This window comes from Scyliorhinus canicula, chromosome 12 (genome assembly GCF_902713615.1).
Source record: "Scyliorhinus canicula chromosome 12, sScyCan1.1, whole genome shotgun sequence".
In the NCBI taxonomy this organism is placed as follows: domain Eukaryota; kingdom Metazoa; phylum Chordata; class Chondrichthyes; order Carcharhiniformes; family Scyliorhinidae; genus Scyliorhinus; species Scyliorhinus canicula.
In genome coordinates this window covers 67,598,876-67,622,984 of record NC_052157.1, presented here as the reverse complement: position 1 = coordinate 67,622,984, position 24,109 = coordinate 67,598,876, and the positions used below count along the sequence as shown (strand labels likewise).

General features: G+C 48.7%; 1 protein-coding gene across 3 annotated transcripts in view; it reads left to right on the top strand.

Annotated features, from left to right (window-relative positions):
• LOC119974996 (nectin-1-like) overlaps nucleotides 1-24,109 on the top strand; it is a 62,187-nt gene that overhangs the window by 15,482 nt on the left and 22,596 nt on the right. For all 3 annotated transcript variants that reach the window (XM_038814418.1, XM_038814420.1, XM_038814419.1), the window contains exons 3-6: nucleotides 7,796-8,089; nucleotides 9,408-9,510; nucleotides 14,359-14,498; nucleotides 22,494-22,598. In XM_038814418.1, the coding sequence (XP_038670346.1) occupies nucleotides 7,796-8,089; nucleotides 9,408-9,510; nucleotides 14,359-14,498; nucleotides 22,494-22,598 (642 nt within the window). The remainder of the gene's footprint in view (nucleotides 1-7,795; nucleotides 8,090-9,407; nucleotides 9,511-14,358; nucleotides 14,499-22,493; nucleotides 22,599-24,109) is intronic.

The following is a 24,109-nucleotide window of genomic DNA, read 5'->3' as shown; positions in this document are numbered from 1 at the left end:
CCTGAGGAGATCCTTTACTCTGAGATTTTTTGTTGAACCTGCCTCATTACTCATTAACAGATCCAAGATAGCTTGAACCCTGGTTGGATCCACAACATATTGTTCTTGGCAACATGGTAGCACAGGTGGATAGCACTGTGCCAGGTTCCCAGGTTTGATTCCCCGCTGGGTTACTGTCTGTGCAGAGTCTGCACATTCTCCCCGTGTCTGCATGGGTTTCCTCCAGGTGCTCCGGTTTCCTCCCACAGTCCAAAGACGTGCAGGTTAGGTGGTTTGGCCATGCTAAATTGCCCTTAGTGTCCAAAAAGGTTAGGAAGGGTTATTCGGTTATGGGAATAGGATGGAAGTGAGTGCTTAATGTGGGTCAGTGCAGATTCGATGGGCCGAATGGCCTCCTTCTGCACTGTATGTTCTATGTTCTCAGAAAAGTTCTGAATGCACTCCATAAATTCTTTCTCATGGCTACCTCTGTCAATTTGATTTTCCCAATTCACATGAAAGTTAAAGACATTTGTAATTAATGTACTTTAAAACAAAAACATGATCTCCTGATTTATTCTCTGTTGTACAGTATAGTAATGGTTAGGGAGCCTACAGGCTACTCCTATCAATGTCGTCTTCTCCTTTTATTTCTTACCTACACGCCTATGGATTCAATTAATTGAGATCTTTTTGTTCTATCGTACTTGCACCATTTCATACGAGCAAAGCTAACCCATCCCCCTTTCTTCCCTGCTTCTCCTTACGAAAATTCACATACCGCTGAATATTTCATTCTCAGGTTTAAGATCTCCTTGTAACCATGTCGCTGTAATGGCTTTAAGATCATACGCATTGTTAGGATACCAGACGAGAAAAACCATAAATTTGCAATTTGTAAAACGGTGAGGAAAGGATGCTTACCCCAAGAGTAAGGACAAACACAATCCCTCAAATTATCTGTACATCAAGGAATCTCTAGCAGGCAAAACAATGTCCCATCAGCCATCTATATGTAAACAAGTAACATGTTTATGACTTCTTAATTACAGCTTTAGTAGACACACTATCTGTATGTATTTTAAACCGGAGTTTTTAATAACATTACTGCCACAAATATAAATATAACACACAAGTTCTTACATTCATCACACCTTCCCCCTTAAAAAATAAACCAGCAATATGTAAATATGGTTTTATTTCCCAATGTCTTTTCAACTTTAAATACTATTAATTACTGAATACTACTATTACACCATATGGTACATTCTTCTTATTTCTCAATTTTGTGATAAAGCATCTGCAATCACATTTTCTCTTCCTGCTATAAGTATAATTTCCTACTTAAATGGGTGTAACAATAAACTCCACCTAAACAGTCTTGCATTTCGATGTTTAAACTTCTCCAGAAACATCAACGGATTATGGTCTGTATACCCAATTTTCTCTGATGAATTGTCAACATCATAATTGTCAAAATGTTGCAACGCCAATATTAAACTCAGTGTCTCCTTCTGGATGGTTGAATATTTCCTTTGATGAATATTTTGTTTCCTGGATAAATAACCAACAGGTCTTTCTTTACCTTGCTGTCTTATAACTGTACAACACTAACAGCTGCATCACTCGCATCAATGGCCACCTTGAATTGCTTGTCATAATTTGGTGTCACCAAAACTGGTATGGTGGTTAAGACAATTTTCAGATTGTCAATAACCTCCTGAAATTTTTGCGTCCAATGCCATTTCTGGTTCTTTTTTAAAAGTAGACAGTCAGTTGAGCTATCACATTGCTGAAATTTGGCACAGAAATTGTCAGGCCTAGAAATCTCAGAACTTCTGTTTGCACTGATGTTATTGCGAACTCACCAATCACTTCCGTTTTCACATCCAATGGACCACCTTACCATGTTTAACAGCATGGCCTAAAAATGTGACTTAGTCTTTCGCAAACTCATTATTAGTCACATTTAACACAAAGCCAGCCTCCTGTAGTTGATCAAAGAATTCCTTCAAATTTTCAACATTCTCTTTCCACATTTTACAGAACACCATCAAATTGTCTATGTACACTGCACAATACTTTGGTTCAGAGATTATGTTGTTGGTTAGTGCTTGGTATGTTGCTGGTGCATTCTTCATTCCAAACGGCATAACTTTAAACTAATACAGACCATTTGCTGCTACAAAAACTGAAACTCCCTTTGCCCTTTCTCATAAAGGTACTTGCCAGCATCCTTTAAGTAAGTCACTTTTGGTAATACAATTTTCTTGTCCCATCTTTTCAATAGTCTATCATATGAGGAATAGGATACAAATCTGACTTTGTAACTTAATTGATTTTCCTATAGACGACATACAATCATTGCATTCTATCTTTTGGTACCATCGCAATAGGTGACCTCCAATCATCCAACTCACTTCAATCATATCATTCTTAAGCATCTTTCAACTTCCTTTTGTACCTGTGCCAACCTTTGTGGGTTCAGTCTATATGGATGCTGCTTAATTGGAATCACATTTCCTCCATCTACATCATATATAATTCACGTTGCACTTTGTAATTTGTTCCCACATGTAGCTCCATGTAACTTGATAACTCTTTCAGGTTACTCTACTTCTCATCTGGAAGGTAACTCCGTAATTTATCTAAATTTCTTATTACTCCCTTATTGTCCAATCTAATTTCGGGAATTTCAAATTCAGAATCTCAGGATTTATCACTATTCTGTGAGTTACAATGACTAACACATCTTCCTTATTTCCTTCCCTACCAAAATACACTCTGAACATGACACACCCTGAGCTTTCATTCTGTCTGGCATTCTTATCAAATAAGTCACCTCAAATTCACCATCAAATAATTCACCTCACTCAATTTCCTTTCGATTTGCTAAGGACCATTAAATCGTGCTTTTAATGGTTCACCTACCACTGGTAATAATACTAAGAGTTTCGCACACTAACACAAGTACACATTTGTGATTTTTTTTTAAATTGCCCTTTCATTCATCACATATTGTGACCGTTTAAAATGCTTTCTGGCCAACTCCGCAGAATAGTTAATCTCTTCCTAAAGTTTGACACATCGTCCAACAATGTGATCTCAGAAGACAGACTCAGCATTTTCTCCTCAATCAATATGATGGTCCCCTTACCTCATGACCAGAAATCAATTCGAATGGACTGAATTTAGTTGATTCATTAGGTTCTTCCCTAGTTGAAAATAGTACAAATGGAACTCTTTCATCACAATTGTCTGGATAATCCTTTTTTTAAAAATATTTTTATTGGAATTTCGCATTTTTTACATAGTTTACAGAAAGAGATCATCATGTATTTACAAATGAATAGCTCCCCCCCCCCCCCCCCCCATTCCCCTTCCCTCCCTTGCCAGTTAGTCCAGGCCTCTCTCCTCCCCCTCCCCTGTTTAGGTGTTCCCTTGACATCTTGATTTATTTACATTTTTGTCGGGTTTTGCTTATGCCGGCTCCGGCAGGGCCCGAGGTCATGTAGCTGGTTCTGTTTGTTTGCCAGTTCGAATGGACTTTTCCGTCCAGGAATGTGGGGAGAGGGGGGGGGGGGGTGGGTGTGGTACTGATATCTCTCCCTGTACCGGGGAGCTGCCTTGACTGGCCCCATTCTGACCTGGGACCCTCTGTCATTGTGTCCTTGTTCTTGGCCTATTCCACCTGTTCCTGTCCCCTTCTCACCCTACCCCTTTCCCCCTTTCCCAGTTCTTTGGTGCTTAGGTGGCCCCTATGCTCACCCCTCACTCTGTTGTCTATTGCCTTCAAACAGGTCTAGGAACAAGCTGGTGAATGGCTTCTATGTCTTGTGGAAGCCCCCCTCCAACTCTCAAATGGTGAATTTGATTTTCTCCATGTGGAGCAATTCAGACATGTCAGCCAGCCAGTCTGCAGCTTTGGGTGGTGCTGCTGATGATCAGCTGAGCAAGATTCTCCAGCGTGTGATTAGGGAAGCAAAGGCAAGGGCATCGGCTCCACTCCACATGAATAGTTCTGGCTGGTCTGATTATCCTCTGGATAATCCTGACTATAGGTCCTCAACATAGTTTATAAAGTTTGATGCCATATTTCTAATGCTCCTTGGAATTCTGGATGAACCGCAGTTGAATTAAATTGCTTTGTTTCTAAGCTATCCAGAAGTGACCTGAATAACAGAAAATAATTGGACCGCTGTACTGATTAGATTTGTTCTGGTAATCTGTATCTCATAAAACATTTATTTAACGCCTCTACATCCTCTTACCTACGTATGTTGTGATGAAATGGTTTCTAGAGTTCTAGTGATCACACCCCGAAGACTGCCACTTTTGGGTTTGGTTCCACCCTCATCCCCACAACCTTGGACATTGCTTCAAAGAAGGCTGTCCAGAGCCTGACCAATGTGGGGCATGCCCAGAACATGTGGGTGTGGTTGGCTGGGCTTTCTGGCACTGTTCACACTTGTCCTCTACCTCCGGGAAGGACCTTCACATTCAGGTTCCCGTTAGGTGTGCTCTTTGTACCACTTTCAATTGCATGAGGCTTAGCCTTGTGCAAGTGGAGGTGGTGGTCACATCTGTTCAGTGCTTCGCTCCAGAGGTCCCACCCTATTTCAATCCCTAGTTCTTCCTCCCATTTTTCCCATGTCTCATCCAGTGGGGAGTGTGCCCTTTCTAGTAGTCATCCATACAGGTCCCCGTAGTTCCCCCTCCCAGATTGCCAGCGTCCAGCATTTCCTCTAGCATTGAATGTTTTGTCGTCCGTGGATGTGATGTTGTCTCCTTGAAGAGATAGTTCATTACCTGTAAGTGTCGCATTCCATCCTTTGGATAATTTTGACTATAGGTCCTCAAAATGGTCTTTAAAGTTTGATGCCACCTTTCCAATACTCCCTGGGATTCTGGATAACTCGCAGTTGAATTAAATCACTTTGCTCCTAGGTTACCCATAACTGCGCCGAATAACTGAAAAAAATTGGATTGCTGATCTGATTGGATTTGTTTTGATAATCCATACCTCGTAAAACATTCAGTTAAAACCTCTACACCCTCTTTCTTACCTGTAACATGTTGTGATGAAATGGTCTCCAGAATTCTAGTAATCACATCCAAATGGTCAGAAAATACTGACGCCCACTTTTCATCTTAGGAAGGGGCCCCACAGAATCAATTAGGACCTGGGTAAAAGGTTTCTCAAATGCCAGAGTGGGTAATAAGACTATTACCCACCTAGGGTTTGATTATCGCTTGAGGTTTTCCTATTGTCATCGTGTGCGACATGTATAGCAAGATCGAACTAGATCCTGGGCATTTACAGATTGTAGAAACATAGAATTCCTAGGGTGCAGAAGGAGGTGATTCATCCCATTGAGTCTGCACCAAACCCCTGAAAGAGCACCCTTCCTCGGCCCACTCCCCCTTATTAACACAACCTCACCTGACGTGCACAGCCTTATAAATTAAGGGGAAATTTAGCACGGCCAATCCATCTAATCTGCATATCTTTGGACTATGGAAGGAAACCAGAGCACCCAGAGGAAATCCACATGGACACAGAGAAACTGCAAATTCCAAACAGACAGTAACCCAAGACTGGAATTGAACCTGAGTGTCTGGCGCTGTGAAGCTGCATGCTAACCACTGTGCCACCATGCCACCCTAGGGAGTAACTTATTGTTACTCCTTGATTTGTCCACCTCCTGTCTCAACTTGTGAGCTTGTTTCCACAAAGTCTGGAAGCACCCCAGGACATGGTTGTTGCAACATCATTACCACCAGTGATCCATCTGTATCTTTTTGGAAATATTTTTATTCAAACTTTTAAACAATTTTAGAACAAAATTAATAAAACACAGAATTACAATTAAACAGCAGGAACCTCCTCCCCACCCACACCCACTCTTCCCTTACAACAATACAACTTTACTGTTTTAAGTTAGTAAGTTCCCCCCTCCCCAAACTGTTTTCCACCACCCCCCCCCCAACAGCTAACCATGACCAGCTCTTTACAGTACACTATAAACGGCCACCATCTAGAGTAAAACCCTTCCATTGATGCTCTCATGGTTAAACCTAAACTTCTTGTGATGTAAAAACTCCATCAAGTCTCCCAGTCATTCCGAGGTGCTTGGCAGTGTAATAGACATCCAGCCCATTAAGATCCTCCTCCTTGCCACCAGTGATGCAAAGGCCAGGACGTCTGCCCCCGCCCCATCTGGAGATCATGCACAATCAAAACCCCAAAAACCGGCACCAATGGGCAAGGCTCCAGCCCAATGTTCAGGATTGCTGATATAGTCTCAAATAAAGGACTCCAGAAGTCCGCCAGCTTTAACCACGAGCAGACCATGAGTAGAAGATGTGCCGGGCCCCCAGACACCGAGTGCATCTATCAAAAAAACGACTCATTCGGGGCAGTACGGTGGTACAGTGATTAGCATTGCTGTCTACGGCGCTGAGGACCTGGGTTTGAATTCCGGCCCTGGGTCACTGTCCATGTGGAGTTTGCACATTCTCCCCGTGTCTGTGTGGGTTTCACCCCCAGAACCCAAAGATGTGCAGGGTAGGTGGATTGACCACACTAAATTGCCCCTTAATTGGAGAAAATAATTGGGTACTCTAAATTTTTTTTTTAAATCGACTCATTCTAGCCTTCGTAAGGTGTGCTCGGAACACTACTTTCAGCTGGATGAGACTCAGCCTAGCACAGGATGAGGTCAAGTTCACCCTCCTCAGTGCCTCACTCAAAACCTCCTCCTCCAAGAGTGGACCCTGCTCCTCCATCCACTTTGCCTTCTCATCCGGAACAGAGCCCATCTCCTCCCCCACCATCTGCTGGTATATATTCGACGTGCTGGCCACCTCTGAACCAGAGGATAAGATCCTCTCGAGCAACGTAGAAGGCTGCTTCATCAGAAAGACTGAAAAGTACTTTTTGACCCAGCTGCGCACCTGGAGATACCTGAACCCTTCAGCATCTGTGAGTACATATTCCTCTTTCAGTTCCCCTAAGCTAACAAACCAACCTTCTAAAAATAAGTCTCCCACTTTCTCTCAACCTTTATCCTTCCATTCTGTAAATTTCACATCCGACCTAGCAGGTTTGAATAGCCCTACACCATCACTATAAATATTCCAAACAAGCAACCAATACATTTCCAATGCAACTTAAAAATAAAGTTAACAGAACAGGTTTACTTGCTTATCTGTACAGGCCTTTGGAGAGAGATCCTCTCAAGAGAAGATCCAGTACATTTTTCTGTCTTGTCAGACCTTTCTGCTCAACCTAACAGCATTTCTCAAAACTGCAAACTATAGACAGACCTGCCTCTCCCATTATTTACATCATCTGTATCGCACTGAGATATCCCATGACCTGCTTAGGTAGGACTAAACATAATCCCTCAAATTAACTACACCCCATGGAATCTCTCACAATCAAAGCAATATCCCATTTGCCATCTATATTTAAACAAGTTCATGGTTAGAATGAATGATCACTTCACTTTTCTGACTTCTTAATTACAGTTTCAGGAGGTACACTGCCTCTATGTCTTTTAAACCAGAGGTTTCAAAATAACATTACTGCCACAAATGTAAACTATATATATATATATATATATATATAACTATTTCTTACGTGTGTCACACCATTAACCTCAATCTGTGCCAATAATTCATTTATTTGTGCCAAATTCTAAGTGCATTTATGCAGAGAGCCAGTAATGTATGTCTCTGTTTTTGATTAATTACAAACTATTGACATGTTTGAAACAGGCGTTGAATCTATTTGTTGTTCATCTCCCCCAAGTCAGTCCCAGGAACAGAGCGACGAAGGTTCCTGCACAAGCTGGTCTTTCAGAAGTGCCTGTGGCGAATTGTACTTCAGCTGATGGGAATCCGGCGGCCAAGATCATGTGGATTTCCAGTCTGCATGGAAACTGGACAACAACCCAGAGTGAAAACAACAATGGGACAAAGACTGTCACCAGCCTGTACAAGATGGCACCCACCCATTCCACTGATGGTCAAACGGTGATTTGTGTTATCTCCCACCCAGCATCAAACAGCAGCGAGAGTTACACTGTGAAATTATCCATCCTCTGTAAGTTCCCATTCAAAGTGCTTTATAATTCACCAACAAAGCAGCAATCTCCTGCTCAACTGGAGAAGTTTTAAACTTGTCCCTGAATATATTAAATAAATCAAAAATGAACATATTCTTCCAGAAGTTAGATTTAAGGAACGTTGCATCGTCTTTTTTAAAAATTCATTTTCAGGATGTGCACTTCGCTGGTGAGAAAAATATTTGTTGCCATCCCTGGTTGCTCTTCAGATGGATGTTTAAAAAAAACGTAATCACATGTTTGCAGAAATTCAAGGTTATTTTAACTTTGGGCGGTTAGGCTCCTTGGGATATTTTACTCGGTTGCTATATCAATCCAGCAGGTTGTTGCGGTGCAGAATGGACCTTACGATAGAAGACTTTAGTTATCAGTGCAAGTTTTAAAAAATCATTGAAGGTATGTGGGTGTCGCTGGCTAGGCCAACATTTATTGCCCAGCACAAATCGCCCCTTGAGAAGGTGATGGTGAGCTGCTTTTTTTGATCAACTGCAGTCCCTGTGGTGTACACCCACTGCTGTTAGGAAGGAACTCCAGAAATTGTACCCAGAGACAGAGACGGAACAGCCCATATATTTCCAAGTCAGGATGGTGAGTGACTTGGAGGGGGACCTCCAGGTGGTGATGTTCCCAGATATCTTCTGTCCATGTCCTTCTAGATGGTAGCAGTCGTGTGTTTGGAAGGTGCTGCCTAAGGAGCCTTGGTTAGTTTCCTGAGTGTATCTTGCTACTGTAGTGGAGGGAGTGAATGTTCCAGGGACCATGGGCGCCATGGTGGCACAGTGGTTTACACTGCTGCCTCACAGCACCAGTGACCCAGGTTCAATTCCAACCTTGGGTGACTGTGTGGAGTTTGCACATTTTCCCGTGTCTGTGTGAGTTTCCTCTGGGTGCTCTGGTTTCCTCCCACAGTCCAAGGATGTGCAAATTAGGTGGATTTTCGATTCTAAATTGTCCCTTCATGTCCAAAAGGTTAGGTAGGGTTATGGGCTTACGGGGTAGTATGTGGAATTGGTCCAGGGTGGGGTGCTCTTTCAACGTCCATACAGACCCGATGGGCCAAATGGCCTCATTCTGCACTGTATGGATTCTATAACTCTTTGAACTGTGGTGGTTTCCTTTGTTCTACACACGCTCGTGCTTCATCTGGCATTAAAAAAAGAATCACTGTATCCAATATTCTCACGTCCCATAGTTGACAACTGTTTCTTGCCATGGTAGCCACTTGTATCAATGTGCAGAACTGAATTCTATTCTATTCATGAGGCACTGACCATTTGAACACTGTTTCCTCTGTAGATTCACCAATAGTGACCATAAAGCATTCTGAAGGGAACGGGGGTTTAAACCTCACATGTGACGCGAAAGCCAATCCTCCAGCAACAAACTACAGTTGGCAAGAGTAAATATGTGCTTAATTTATTCATAATTTCCTTGTGTATATTTTGAAATCTGTATAGATAATGGAGGTTCAGGTGCATTCACAGCGGTTCTGATATCCATATCAAATTGGCAAAACAGGACTGTCGGTACAATATTTATCTTCATGTCAGTTTTCAGGGCATCATTTGTGAATATGTCAGACACACAAGGATATTGGAGAGGAATCTTCAGTGACTGATGCTGGATATATTTCTCCATGTTGCTTAGAAAATACAAGTAGAGAATTTAGAATCTGTGGAGAGATGGATATAGATTGGCAAGGCAGAGCGAGGTCATTTCCTAAACTCACCATCATCAGATTGCATACTGATATGCAGAAACGCCACTGCATTCATATGTAAAACAAACACAATTTGAATTTTATGCCTCACTATTTGGGTTTCTGAAAAAAGTACGTTGGGCAGGCACGGTAGCACATTGGTTAGCACTGCTGCCTCACAGCGCCAGGGACCAGGGTTCAATTCCGGCCTTGGGTGACTGTCTGTGTGGTGTTTGTATTTTCTCCCAGTGTCTGCGTGGGTTTTCTCCGGGTGCTCCGGTTTCCTTCCACAGTCCAAAGATGTACATGTTAGGTGGATTTGGCCATGCTAAATTGCCCCTGAGTGTCCGAAGTTTAGCGGGGTTACAGGGATAGGGCAGGAGAGTGCCCTAGGTTAGGGTGCCCATTTGGAGGGTCTTGGACACCATCTTCATCACCACCCTCCACGGGCCTTAGCTGCATCCCCAGACTCAAACAGCTCATCGGAGGAGTACGACCTCCCCGGGCAGTCACCACATGGCCCGCAACTCAGCGCAATGCTCCTGCATCAAGCTCGCCAGAACGCAGCGGCATCTACTCGACAGGACGCCCGATCGGAAGAATTCGACTCCCCCGGGCACCCACCACGGGGCCCGCAACTCAACGCGGTCACCCTCGACCAATCTCGCCCCAAGCATCTGAGAAATTCGAAGACGGAGGTCCAGATCAACGGGTACAACACGTCGTGCCTCTTCGACTCCGGAGCACAGATAGCTTCATACACCCAGAGCTGGTAAGACGCTGTTCCCTCCCTATTTATCCCGTCAACCAAACTATCGCCCTCGCTTCGGGCTCCCATTCCATCCAAATCCAAGGCCGCACTACAGTAACGATTCGAGGCGCTAGCTATTCCAAATTTAAACTGTATGTCTTGCCCGACCACTGCGCGCCACTCCTCTTAGGCTTGGATTACCAATGTAACCTCAAGAGTCTCACCCTCAGCTTCGGCGGGCCCCTGCCCCCACTCACTATCTGCAGCCTCGCCACGCTGCGCATCGCCCCCCCTCCTCTCTTCGCCAACCTCACCCCGGATTGCAAACCGGTAGCCACCCGCAGCAGGCGGTACAGCCTGCAGGATAGGGTATTTATCAGAATGGAGGTCCAAAGGCTGCTCAGTGAGGGGATCATAGAGGCCAGTAACAGTCCCTGGAGAGCTCAGGTGGTGGTCGTCAAGACCGGAGAAAAATTCCGCATGGTCGTCGATTATAGCCAGACCATCAATCGCTTTACGCTCCTAGATGCGTATCCCCTCCCCAGAATTGCAAACATGGTAAACCAGATCGCCCAATATCGGGTATTTTCCACGGTGGATCTGAAGTCTGCATACCACCAGCTCCCAATCCGCCCGGAGGACCGCCACTACACGGCGTTCGAGGCCGATGGCCGCCTCTTCCATTTCCTCCGGATTCCCTTCGGCGTCACTAACGGTGTTTTGGTGTTCCAACGAGCAATGGACCGAATGGTAGACCAGTACGGGCTGCGGGCCACGTTTCCGTATCTGGATAATGTTACCATCTGCGGCCATGACCAGCAGGACCACGACGCCAACCTCCACCGTTTTCTCCAGACGGCCCAAAAGTTAAACCTTACATATAACAAGGAGAAATGCGTGTTCCGCACAAACAGACTGGCCATCCTCGGCTACGACGTGGAGAACGGAGTCATGGGCCCAGACCCTGACCGCATGCGCCTTAGAACTCCCCCTCCCCCATGGCCCCAAGGCCCTCAAACTGTGCTTGGGGCTCTTTTCATACTACGCCCAGTGGGTCCCGCAATATGCGGACAAAGTTCGCCCACTCTTCAAGGCCACACTATTTCCCCTGTCTGCTGAGGCACGCCAGGCCTTCAGCTGCATCAAGGACGACATCGCCAATGCAGCCGTGCGGGTGATGGATGAATCCACTCCCTTTCAGGTTGAGAGCGACGCCTCAGAGGTAGCGCTAGCAGCCACTTTAAACCAAGCAGGGCGACCCGTTGCATTTTTCTCCCGTACCCTATCCGCTTCAGAACTCTGACACTCCTCAGTCGAGAAGGAAGCACAAGCCATCGTGGAGGCTATCCGACACTGGAGGCACTACCTCGCAGGTAGGAGGTTCACCCTCATTACCGACCAACGGTCAGTCGCCTTCATGTTCGACAACTCGCAAAGGGGCAAAATTAAAAATGACAAAATTCTTCGGTGGAGGATTGAACTCTCCACCTACAATTATGATATCAAATATCGACCGGGGAAGCTCAACGAGCCCTCGGATGCCCTATCCCGCGGGACATGCGTCAGCGCGCAAATCAGCCTCCTAAAAGCCATCCACTATGACCTCGGTCACCCGGCACGCCCACTACATCAGAGCCCGAAACCTGCCTTTCTCCAACGAGGAGGTAAAAGCGGTCACCAGGGACTGCCCGATCTGTGCGGAGTGCAAAGCGCACTTCTATAGACCAGACAGGGCCCACCTGGTCAAGGCTTCTAGGCCCTTTGAACGCTTTGCGATCGATTTAAAAGGGCCACTCCCCTCCACTAACAAAAACATTTACTTCCTTAACATTATTGACGAGTTCTCCCGATTCCCCTTCGCCATTCCATGCCCCGATATGACCTCCCACACAGTCATTAGGGCCCTGCGTAGAGTCTTCACCCTGTTCGGTTTCCCCAGATACGTGCACAGCGACCGGGGTGCGTCCTTTATGAGTGACGAGCTGCGTCAGTACCTGCTCGACAAGGGCATCGCCTCGAGCAGGACTACCAGTTACAACCCCAGGGGGAACGGACAGGTGGAGAGGGAGAACGCGATGGTCTGGAAGACCGTCCTACTGACCCTCAGGTCCAGGAAGCTCCAGGTTTCCCAATGGCAGGAAGTCCTCCCTGACGCGCTCCACGCAATTAGATCCCTCCTGTGTACAGCTACCAACCAAACCCCCCACGAGCGGCTCTTCATTTTTTCCAGGGGCACTACCACAGGGATTTCACTTCCGGCGTGGCTGAGGACGCCAGGCCCGGTTCTCCTAAGGAAGCACGTCAGGGCGCACAAGACCGACCCCATTGTTGAAAAGGTGCGCCTGCTTCATTCCAACCCACAGTACACATTTGTTGAGTTCCCGGACGGTCGCCAGGACACAGTATCCCTCCGGGACCTGGCACCCGCTGGATCCAGCCCCCCATCTACCCCCACCGAGGAACTCCTTTCCCCGTTCCCTATGCAGCCGCCCCCTTGCGCCCCCGATTCTGCGAGCTCACCCCACCAGTCCCGAGCACCAGCACCAGCGCGCCCCCAGTCTCCATTCGACCAGGAGGTGTTTGAGGCTCGGACAAGACTCGCCCCGGAGCTGGCAACCGTACCCCAGACCTCGACGCCTGCCCAGCCACCGCAAGAGGCTGCAACCCCGGTGCTCCGCAGATCAAAACGGACAATTTGTCCACCGGACAGACTGACTCTTTGAGCCATCACCCCCGCCGGACTTGATTTTTTTTAACAGGGGATGAATGTGGTGAATGTGATTCACACTATATAGTTGCCAATATCACTCCATGTATATATGTTCGTTATCTACCTATTGTAACTGCAGTTGCACTATCCGACCACCAGGGGGAGTCGCTCTGGGAGTACACAAGAGTTTGTACTGGGCTCCTCCCTTGGCTCTGCCCAGGACTCCTCCCCCTGGGACCGATGTATAAAGGTCAGTGCCTTAGAGCCAGCCTGCCATTTCATCTGAAGTTCAACGACGAATAGGCTGGCTCTATTGTAAGTGTATTAAAGCCTCTGTTCAGATCCAACTACACGTGTTCGCTGAATTGATGGTTCCATCAAGGGCCAAATGGCCTCCTTCTGCACTATAGGAATTCTATGTTCTGTGCTCTATTATCAGCTATTCATTTCCATTCTCCATATTCGGCTATCGTTTATTGCTAACTGTTTTGAGGAACCCTTTTGATTCCTAAACTCCTCCCCTTGATCAAACCCAAACATTTGTCTTTCTGTCCATCCAGCTGATTCTGAGCACCCTCCACCAACCATTCATTTCAAAAGTTGTTCATCTCTCAAATTCATCCTCCAGAGTCCCATTCTCAGATCCATGGATACTATACTGCACTCCAGTGACTGTACTCGACATCTGATCACCCTCATACTGTTGCGGTTGGACCTTCAGTGACTACTCAGGTCACTGGTCACCTGCCGTTGCTAATCTGAACAGGATTGCATTCTTGGATGTAACTTTGGTGTTTATCGTCGAGTAGGGTACTTAGATGGTTCCTCTATCTCAGAGCATCGGATCTTGACTTTTCCATTGTCATTTAGAGTCAATACATTGTTGCTTAATTCATTTATATCAGGTATGTCACTCATGCCCCATTGTACACCATACCTGACATCCTTTATCAGTTCATCTAGTGGTAGGTACAGTCTGTAGGAGCGCATAATGAGCTGGCAGCTCTATGGAGCTCAGAGCTAATATTAGCCACCTGGATTTAGTCACCAAGTCATTTCTTAAATGTGCATGTTTGGCTCTCCCAAGGTTACCCGAAGGAATGGAGACTAATACAAAGACTGTATTCATAAAGGCTGGGACTATATTGATGAACGGAAACTGTACCTGTGAGGCTACCAACTCAATCGGATCAGGAAAAGGCACTTTTCAAATAAACTCCAATAAAGGTACATATTAATGTAATGTGATCGAACATGCCAGATTCTTTTCATTTTATCAATGGAAGCAAATGTGCCAGAATTTAATAAATAACTGTACATGAGGATAGGTCATTGGGATAAAGAGTTCACTTTGAGACTGATGAAGATCAGGGAGAGTGCTATAAAAATGTAACTTCTTTATTTCAATGATGAGCAATCCACAGATGGAAAATGCCTGGCATGTTTTCAGGAGCTACTATTTCACCAACTTTACACATGATCATGTCCGCGAACTGTCGCTTTATTTACTCTGGTAACCTCTCGATGGCCTCAAGGTTGTGTTTATCCTTTCATGGGACATGGGTGTCGCCGACTGCACCAGTATTTATTGCCCGTCCCTAAGCAACCCTTGACAAGGTGATGGTGAACTGCCTTCTTGAACTGCTGCAGTTCTTGAGGTGTAGGAGCACCCACTATGCTGTTAGGGAGGGAGTTCCCAGATTTTGAGCCAGTGACAGAGAAGGAACGGCAATATATTTCAAAGTCAGGATGTGAGTAACCCAGAGGGGAACATGCTGATGGTGGTTTGTCCATGCCTTTATCATTCTGGGTGTAGAGATTGCAGATTCGGAAGGTACTGTCGAAGGAGCCTTGGTGAGTTGCTTCAGTGCATCTTGTGGATCGTACACACGGCTGGCACTGTGCGTTGGTGATGGAGGGAGTGAATGTTAGTGGAAGGGGGAGAAATCAAGCAGAGCTGCTTTGTCCTGGATGTTGTCAAGCTTCTTGAGTGTAGTTGGAGCTGCACTCATCCAGGCAAGTGGGGAATATTGCATCACACTTCTGACTTGGGCCTTGCAGATTATTTATATAATTATATAATGAAGATATTTTTCAAATACCCTGGGCGGAATTCTCCGTTTCAGAAACTAAGTGTTGACGCCGGGACTGAGTTGATGGAATTTCATGACAACTAAATTGGTGTCGGTCCTGGAGCAATTCATGATCCATTAATGGGTTAGCACCTGTGCCACGTGAAACTCGAGTGATTCTAATGAAAACGGTATCAGATTCGTTGGAGCAGGGACACTCGAGAGGCTAACAAGCTGCATATTAGCACTCCACTCCCCAAACACACTCATCTCAGCCAACAAGATGGCAGCATGGAAAGTGGAAAGCGGCCCTCCCAGTTTACGGTCGCAGAGCTGGAGATCCTGCTGGACGCCGTAGAGGAGAGGTGGTCCACCCTGTTCCCTGGGGTGGGAAGGAGGCTGCCACCCACCGTCGAACATTGGGCCTGGTGCAGGTGGCAGAGTTCAAGAGCGCCATGAGCCCCACTGCCAGGACCGGACAGCAGTGCTGTAAAAAACTGCACAACCTCCTCGGGCTGACCAGGATGAACACACAGCACTATGCCCCTGCCACCAACCCCATCCCACACACCCGTAACCCTCCTCTCACCTGGAGTATGACCAAACCCCCACTCTGCACCACATGCCTGCACCGGTAGCGAGTGCCATGACCCGGTGCACTGGCCACGAAGGCCACCAGCTATGCACCCCCTGTGCTTCTTGCATCTCGATGTCAAACACTGTGCATTTTCCATCTCCCAACTGTCACCAGGAGTAGGCAGCCTACAACTGCTGGCAGAGGGAAAAAACAGGGACTGCCAGACCTGTAGACTCTCACCACAGCAGAGCAGGGGGCACTGCACCCGGTTGGTGGCCCCAGAGAGAGGACAGTCACTGGGTGGAGGTCTGCATCGAGCAAGCAAGTGCTGAGTTGAGGTTCCCCATGGCGAGTGTAAGCAACCATCCAGCTCCTGCAGCTGTAGTTGGAGGAGGACAGCAGCCTGCAGGAGCAGGAGGTGGTGCCCATCACGCTTGCCACCCAGACCAACACCGCATGGCCTTGGGGCCAAATGTATTGGCCATCGGCCAAGATGGCCAGGGCCAGGGGCACTCTGTGTGGGCAGGGGCTTTGACCCAGGAGAGGGCTGCCCTGTCACAGGCAGCCACATACCAGGGCTACCTGGACATTTCTGCGGCCTCCAGAGTGTGACCCGATCAGAGTGGGTCATGACTGAGGGCATTGGTGGCATTGCACTGGTTGATGTGGCACAGACCCAGCAGGAGGTGGTGCAGTCACTGGCTAATATGGCACAGGTCCAGAAAGTGGTGGCACCGTGAATGGGTGATGTGGCACAGTCCCAGAGGGAAGTGGCCAATGTCTCTGCTTGTGGCCACCAGCATTGAGACCCTGGTTGAGACGGAAGCTGGCATCCAGGACTGGCAGCGCCAGTTGACGGGGGGAGCCTCAGGGATTAGCTCTGCTCGCACCCACATCCCATGGAGTACCTTGGGTGCCATCAAGCACTCTGAGGGTGGAGGAGGTGATGGGGCCTGTGCCAGTGATCCCTGCAGGGAAGGAGCTGGAACACCACAGCGCCTTGGATTCTACTCCCTCCCCCCTGTCTCAGGTGCATCTGATGGGCAGCAGGCAGAAGTGAGTGGCACCATACCATCTGAGATACCCGAGCATGAGCCAGGCCAATCCAAGCCCGGTCGCCCCAGAAGGTGGCCACCAGGAGCCCCAGGTCACAGTGCGGGAATTGAAGCAGGCCACCTTCACTCCTGATGTACTGCCTGGGATGCACCTAGGCATAGAGTTAGGGCCCTTGAGGCCAGAAAGATTGACACCAGTTAGTTTTGCATGGGTGCAGCACACAGTATAGCATTAGGGACTAGGGCACAAACCTGTGTGTGTATGTTCACCATTGCACAATAAGCACCACTTTACGTTTCAACCAGTCTTGGTGCTCTGTGAGATGGGCATGAGGGATGGGTTGGGCTGGCTGCAGAATGTGTGCTAGGGGTGGGGGGGTGATGGCCGGACAGTGGATGTGGGTTTGGGCCAGGGACCACAGTTCGGCCAGCGCTCACCGCTCTGGTGCTCTCATTGCGGGCCCGAGAATCGCCGCAGGGTGCTTGCCGATCGGCGCGGAGGGCACGCCGATCGGCGGGGCGTGATTCCCGCCCCCACCAATTCCTGGGTGGCGGAGAATTTCTGCCACACCGGGGGCGGGATTTACGCCGGCCCCGGGCGATTCTCTGATCCTGCGGGGGGTCGGAGAATTTTGCCCCTGTTGCTGAATCATGAAGAACTCTTATTCCTTTCTGTTTTCTCTCTCAAGGCTTTGGGCGGGATTCTCTATTCCCGGGGCCGAGTCGGAGAATCGCCATGCCGGCGCGATTCACATGACACTGCCCCGCGCTGGTCTGCCGATTCTCCGGGTACCGGAGAATTGGCACTGGCGCAGTCGGCGCGGCGCCAGTCGGGGGCTGCTCTACGTGGCCTCCCCACTGCGATTCTCTGCGCGGGATGGGCCGAGTAGCGCCAAGATAGCCCAAGTCCCACCGGCACATGTGTCTTGCCCGCCGGGACCTCAACCTCCATCCTACGGGGGAGCGGCCTGGTTGGGGAGGGGGTATCCGACCCCGGGGGGGCCTCCACCGTGGCCTGGCCCGCGATCGGGGCCTACCGATCGGCGGGCCAGCCTCTCCTGGTGGGGGCCTCTTTTACTCCGCGCCGGACCTTGTAGCTCTCCGCCATGTTGCGCCGGCGCCGACGCGGAGAAGGAAGCTAGCGCGCATGCACGAATTCGCACCGGCCCCAGCGCGCATCCGCAGACCCGCAGCACCTGTTTGACGCCTGTATCAGCACCTGGAGCTGTGGGAGTCACTCCAGTGTCTATATCTTGAAAATGAAATGAAAATCGCTTATTGTCACGAGTAGGCTTCAATGAAGTTACTGTGAAAAGCCCCTAGTCGCCACATTCCGGCGCCTGTCCAGGGAGGCTGGTACGGGAATCGAACCGTGCTGCTGGCCTGCTTGGTCTGCTTTAAAAGCCAGCGATTTAGCCTGGTGAGCTAAACCAGCCCCTGGCATACACTGGACTTTGAGCTGGAGCTGTTGTCCTAGATCTAATGCTGAAATGCGATCACTGAGGTCACTGTTGGTGATCCGCAGAGTTGCATTTTCAGATTGCAATGAGCGGTTCTTCTCCAGCAGAAGTACCTTGAGGGTTTTGGATGTGCACTGTGATCCAGACCTTTCTGATGCTACATCCCATTGATTTCATGATACTCAGCTCTTCTTTAACCTCTTCATGGTCAGACTACCCTTTCACCTAGTTGCTCGAGTGCGCTTTCTTAGCACTGAGCTGCTGTCCTTTGGTATCTCTGTGATTATCCATCACCACTTGGGCGGCACAGTGGGTAGCACTGTTGCTTCGCAGCTCTAGGGTCCCAGGTTCGATTCCTGGCTTGCGTTACTGTCTGTGTGGAGTCTGCATGTTCTCTCGGTCTCTGCGTGGGTTTCCTCCGGGTGCTCCGGTTTCCTCTCAAGTCCTGAAAGGCGTGCTGTTAGGTAATTTTTACATACTGAATTCTCCCTCTGGGTGCCGGAATGTGGTGCTGAGGGGCTTTTCACAGTAACTTCATTGCAGTGTCAATGTAAGCCTACCTGTGACAATAAAGATTATTATTATTGCAGCCCTGCATTTTTCTCTTACAGGCAGGTTTCCATATCACCTGTCTTTCTAGTTTGTTCTTGCCTCTGGATGTTCAGTTGCTTGATTTCCTGATGCAATTCACCTATCTCAGTGTGTAGCTTCGGCAGTTCGAACACAGTGGGCGGGATTCTCTCAGGCCACGGTGGGCCGCAGAATCGCCGGCCTGGGTGTGAATCGTGCGACGCCGCCCCAACGCCAGTCCGCCGATTCTATGGAGAGCGGAGAATTGTAACATTGGCGCCAGCGTGGTCGGTGCAGCGCCGGTCGGGGGCCATTCTACAGCCCCCCCCCCCCCCCCCCCCGGCGATTCTCCCCCTGGGATGGGCAGGGCGGCCGCACAAAAGTTCCGAGTCCCATCAGCGCCGTCCACGTGGGACCTCGGCATGCATGCATCCAAGGCGGCCTGGTGGGGGGAGAGGGCCCCCGGTGGAGGCCCCCGGAGGGGCCTCTGCCATGACCTGGCCCGCGATCAGGGCCTACCGATCGGCGGGCCAGCCTCCCGGGCTGCGGGCCTCTTTTGCTCCTCGCCGGCCCCTGCAGCCCTCCGCCATGTTGCATTGGGGCCGGCGCAGAGAAGGGAGCCACTTTGTGTGCACGCATTGGCGCCGGTCGCAGTTCGCATGTGCAGACCCCCACCGCCCACTGGACGACAGCATCGGCAGCTGGAACGGTGGGGGTCACTCCACTGCTGTGCTGACCCCCTGTAGGGGTCAGAATCGCTGCTCCTGAGGGCGTATGGACGCCGTCGTGAAACACTCAGGATCAGAGAATCCCGCCCAGCATGTCTGTTAGTGTCTTCACTTGTAGCAATTGCTTTTTTCGACTGAATAAATTTGTCCTCCAATTCAAGGCAATTCCCTTTCATGTGGTTTATCTCTCTCTCTCTCTCTAGAGACTCAATAATTTGCTGAAGGGAGTTCATTTTTTTGTTGAGAAGGTTTATGATTTGCAGATTCTTCTCCATAATCTGTTTCTCGAGTGCTATTTCTTCTTCTGTTTCTGTGTTTCGGTGTTCAGCGCCTTCATTGATCATGTCCATGAAAAAAGAATATTCCAGGCCATGTATCATGAAACTGATTTTTGCCTGTTCAGGGCGGCACTTTGCACAATTGACGAATCACTCATATTTTTAGCCTCGGTTATCACATTAGATTGCTGCGTCATTGCAATCGACAGGCATTGCTGGGAAAAATGTTTTTTTTCTGGCACATCTGGCACAGGTTTTTCTGAATGCAGGCTTTTTCTCGGACTGCGCGTTCTGCCGCGCCTCCAGCACAAAATGGCGTTCTCTGAAAATTTCTCAAAATGTCCGCCACCCGGTCCATGGCGGCTGCAGTCTCAGTCTGTGACCGCCCTGGTGGGGGGCAGGGGATCCGTCACCAGGTTGGGAGGGGGGGGGGGCCTCCAGGTCGGCCAGGCTCGCAATCGTGGGCCACCGATTTGTGGGCGTGCTCAATCCTGGGGGGTGGTTCTATATTCTTACGGCCGGTCCGCTGTGTGGGTCTGCCATGTTACACGGGGCGGCCACTACAGGCCGCCGCTGTGCGCACGTGCGGACCTCCGGCCGGAAGTGCAGTGCCCCGTATTGGCAGCCGGGGCTGTGAGGACTAGTCCGGGGCCCTGTTAGCCTTCTTTCTTTTGATATCTACGTTCTAATGCTCAGAGTCGGCAGGTATCAAATGATCCCACCACAAGGTTCAACCGGCTATCGATCAAAGAGCCAAACACCAGTTAGTTAGTTCAAGGTCAAGGGTACTTTATTTACACACAATTAATATGCAACATAAACACTACTCATTAACTACACCTATCGACGGAGACAACCTGTACTTAACTTCGGGCACCCAGCATAGGTCAGAGAAACAGTGGCCGCTGTTCGATTCTGGATCTGTCGAGTTCGAAGGAGTAACTGCTGCTAGGCTAGGCTCATCCGTCTGGTAGCGAGCGTTGAACTTGGATTTTCTTCTGGTGTTGCTGCAATTGGAGACGGTCATGACCGGGCACCAGGTCCAAGAGAGAACGAATATATGGCAAACTCTTCCTTTATACTTGGGTGTTATCGCTGACCCCGCTGTTTACGCATCCCCTGAACAGGGAGTGGCGCCGAAATGTCTGCAACTGTACCGGTCTCTAGCATACCAGTCCTTTGTTCTGGTGGAGGTGGGCCATCCAATGCTAATCGGGCCATCAGAATGCTAACTGTTTGGAGTTTCGATACCGTCTGGACTCCTTGGTTGTAAATATACATTTTCAGGCTCTGAGCCTGCCTGAGTCTTGGCTTGTCCATTTTACCCGCTAGGCTTTGCGAGTTTCTCTGTCCCTAGTTGTAAGTGGCCATCCCAGATGGCTACAAACTCTCCCCTCCCCCCCTCCCCCAAGCTAACCTTGCCAGTGGCAGATCCAGCAGCTTACGGTTGTGCCTCTGCATGTCCGAACTCCTTTCTCTCCCACATCAGCCTGTTTCCCGATTTTTAAAACTACAAGTGAGACTCGCCATCGGTAATTCCTTCTGGCAGAGGTCGAGCATCGTGGAGGCCCCGGAGAATACCGGCTCAGGCCCGCTAATGATATGTGAACGGTGCTAACTGTACGTGCGGAGTAGAATGCATTGATGCTGCTGTCGAAGCATGGCATTGTGGCGGGTGCCCCGGGTGCCCCCCCCCCCCCCCCCCACCCCCCCCAATTTTGGCCTCATGACCGATTCTCTGCCCAATTGCCTTTCCCAATTTCAGCGACGGCCGATGGAGAATCCCACCCCCATTTTCTTTTCGAAAGAGATAAAAAGGCTGATTTTTCTGCTCACCTGACAACAATTGCAGAATTGACTGAGGATCCCGAATAAAAGGTATTTGGGTCATTTTCAGAATACATCTCCATAATTTCCCTCAGACGAGGCAGTGGAATATCATAATAATATCTCGCTCTTCACCATGGCCTAATTGTAAGGGCCATTGAGAAAATAATTGATTAGTGCGTTAATCGTGACAATAGCAAATTACTGCGGATGTCGGAATCTGAAACAAAAACAGAAAATGCTGGACAATCACAGCGGGTTTAAGAGAAGGGAGCCAATGTTTCGAGTCTGGATGATCCTTAAAGCATTAATCGTGATGTAATTGTATTTCTTTTGTCCGTACATTTCAATTCTTTCCTCGTTGACGTCATTATTAAATTATTTTACAGGATGTGGGCACTGCTGTCTCGGACATAATTGAATTCCAAGCCCTATTTGCCTCGAGAGGGCGGTTCAAATAAACTCTCCCTCCGAAAAATGACAGTGCAGCGCTCATTATATTATTACTGATTGCTGTACACTCTATGCTTCACTGTAATTACACAATCACTACTGCCCACAGTCAAATTATTCAAGTTCCCACCAGCATATTTTGTCCACTCCATTTCCTCTTTGGGCTGCATTGTCCTTACTTATTCCAAATGTATTTCCCCAGGTAATGATGGATTTTTAACCAAGGTCATAATAGCGGTCGCTTGTGTGTGTGTTATTGTCATCGTCTTGACCGTGGCATTAATGTGGACGAAGCAGCGAATTCAAGGTACATGAATTATTTATTTTGTTTGATCTGATTTTTTGCACTGATCGTTTGTGCCAGCCCCCCCTTAGATATTAATTCAGCCAATAGAAATGCATATCATGTGAAGTGGCTCATGGAGGGTGGGTCTAATTTACACAACCCCTGAGGTGAATCCCCCAGTTGCTCCACAGGAGTATAACCACTTGTCGATTCTAACAAAGAGCGAATGGCATCCATTCACAGAAGCAGAAAATAAGGAGACAAAATGCTGGAAACACACAGCAGGCCAGGCAGCACCTGGGAAGAGAGAAGCTGAGGTTATGTTCCAGGCTAATGTGATGTGAGAAAGGATCCACCTAGCCAGGGCGTTAGGTCCCATAAGGCCAGAAAAGTAGACCCAATTAAGTTGGCAGGGGTGCAGGACACAGAATAGCGTCAGGGGCTGGGGCACAAACCATTACAAAGAAGAAATAAAGAACAAAGAAACGTACAACACAGGAACAGGCCCTTCTGCCCTCCAAGCCTGTGCTGATCATAATGCCCTAACCAAAAAAAAAACCTTCTGCCTTACTCAGTCCGTATCCCTCTATTTCCTCCCTATTCGTGTACTCCGCCCCTCCCCCTCCATCTCAACCACAACCCCATCACACCGTCCCCACCTCCGCCACTCCAAGCATTTGATGGGACCATGTGATGGAATGGCCAGTTTGCATGCAAGCATCACCCAGATAGACTATGGAAAGTGCTACCGTGGGCAGGAATCAGACATTGTCAAACGACGCAAAGCACCTGAGCTCATCACACAAGTGTGCTGTCATCCTCATCCATCTCATGGACCAGGCCCACTGTTACTGCCAACCCAGGGCCCGCACCCCGTAGTGAGGCAGGTAGGAATCATGGAGGGGGTTGCAGTGTAAAGGGGGGTGGTGCAAGGAAGATGGTCATGGGAGCGGGTGGTCGGCCAGGGGGTGGGCAGTGCCGGGGTGGGGTGGAATGTCCATGCCACTGGCTGGGCCTCCTTGTTGGTGAACCTGGAGGTGACTAGAATGGCCCGTGCATGGCTGGAGTGGAGCGAACAACCCCTGTCACCCAAGAGGCAACTTCTCACCCAGGGGTGCACCTCAAAGGTGTCAGAAACCGTCGAGTGTGCCAGGATGAAGCCATTGAGAACACTGCTCGGGTATTGGCCGCAGACGTGCATCTCATGGTCACAGACTAGCTGCATATTAATTGAGTGGAAAACCTTTTGGTTTGTGACAGTTTGTCATAGGCCGGTGCTCACAGGTGGACATGCATCCTGTCGATCACTTCTTGGACTTGGGGCATCCCGGCGATGGCGGACATCCTGGTGGCTCGGTCCATATTGAATTTGATATATTCTGCTGACCGGGCATATAGGGCCTCCATTACGATGCAGATGCACTTGTGCACTGAGGTCTGTGAGATCCCAGACAGCTTCCCACTTGGCGCCTGAAAGGACCCCATGGTTTAAAAGTTCAGGGCAACGCTCCTTTTAACCACCACCAGGAGCG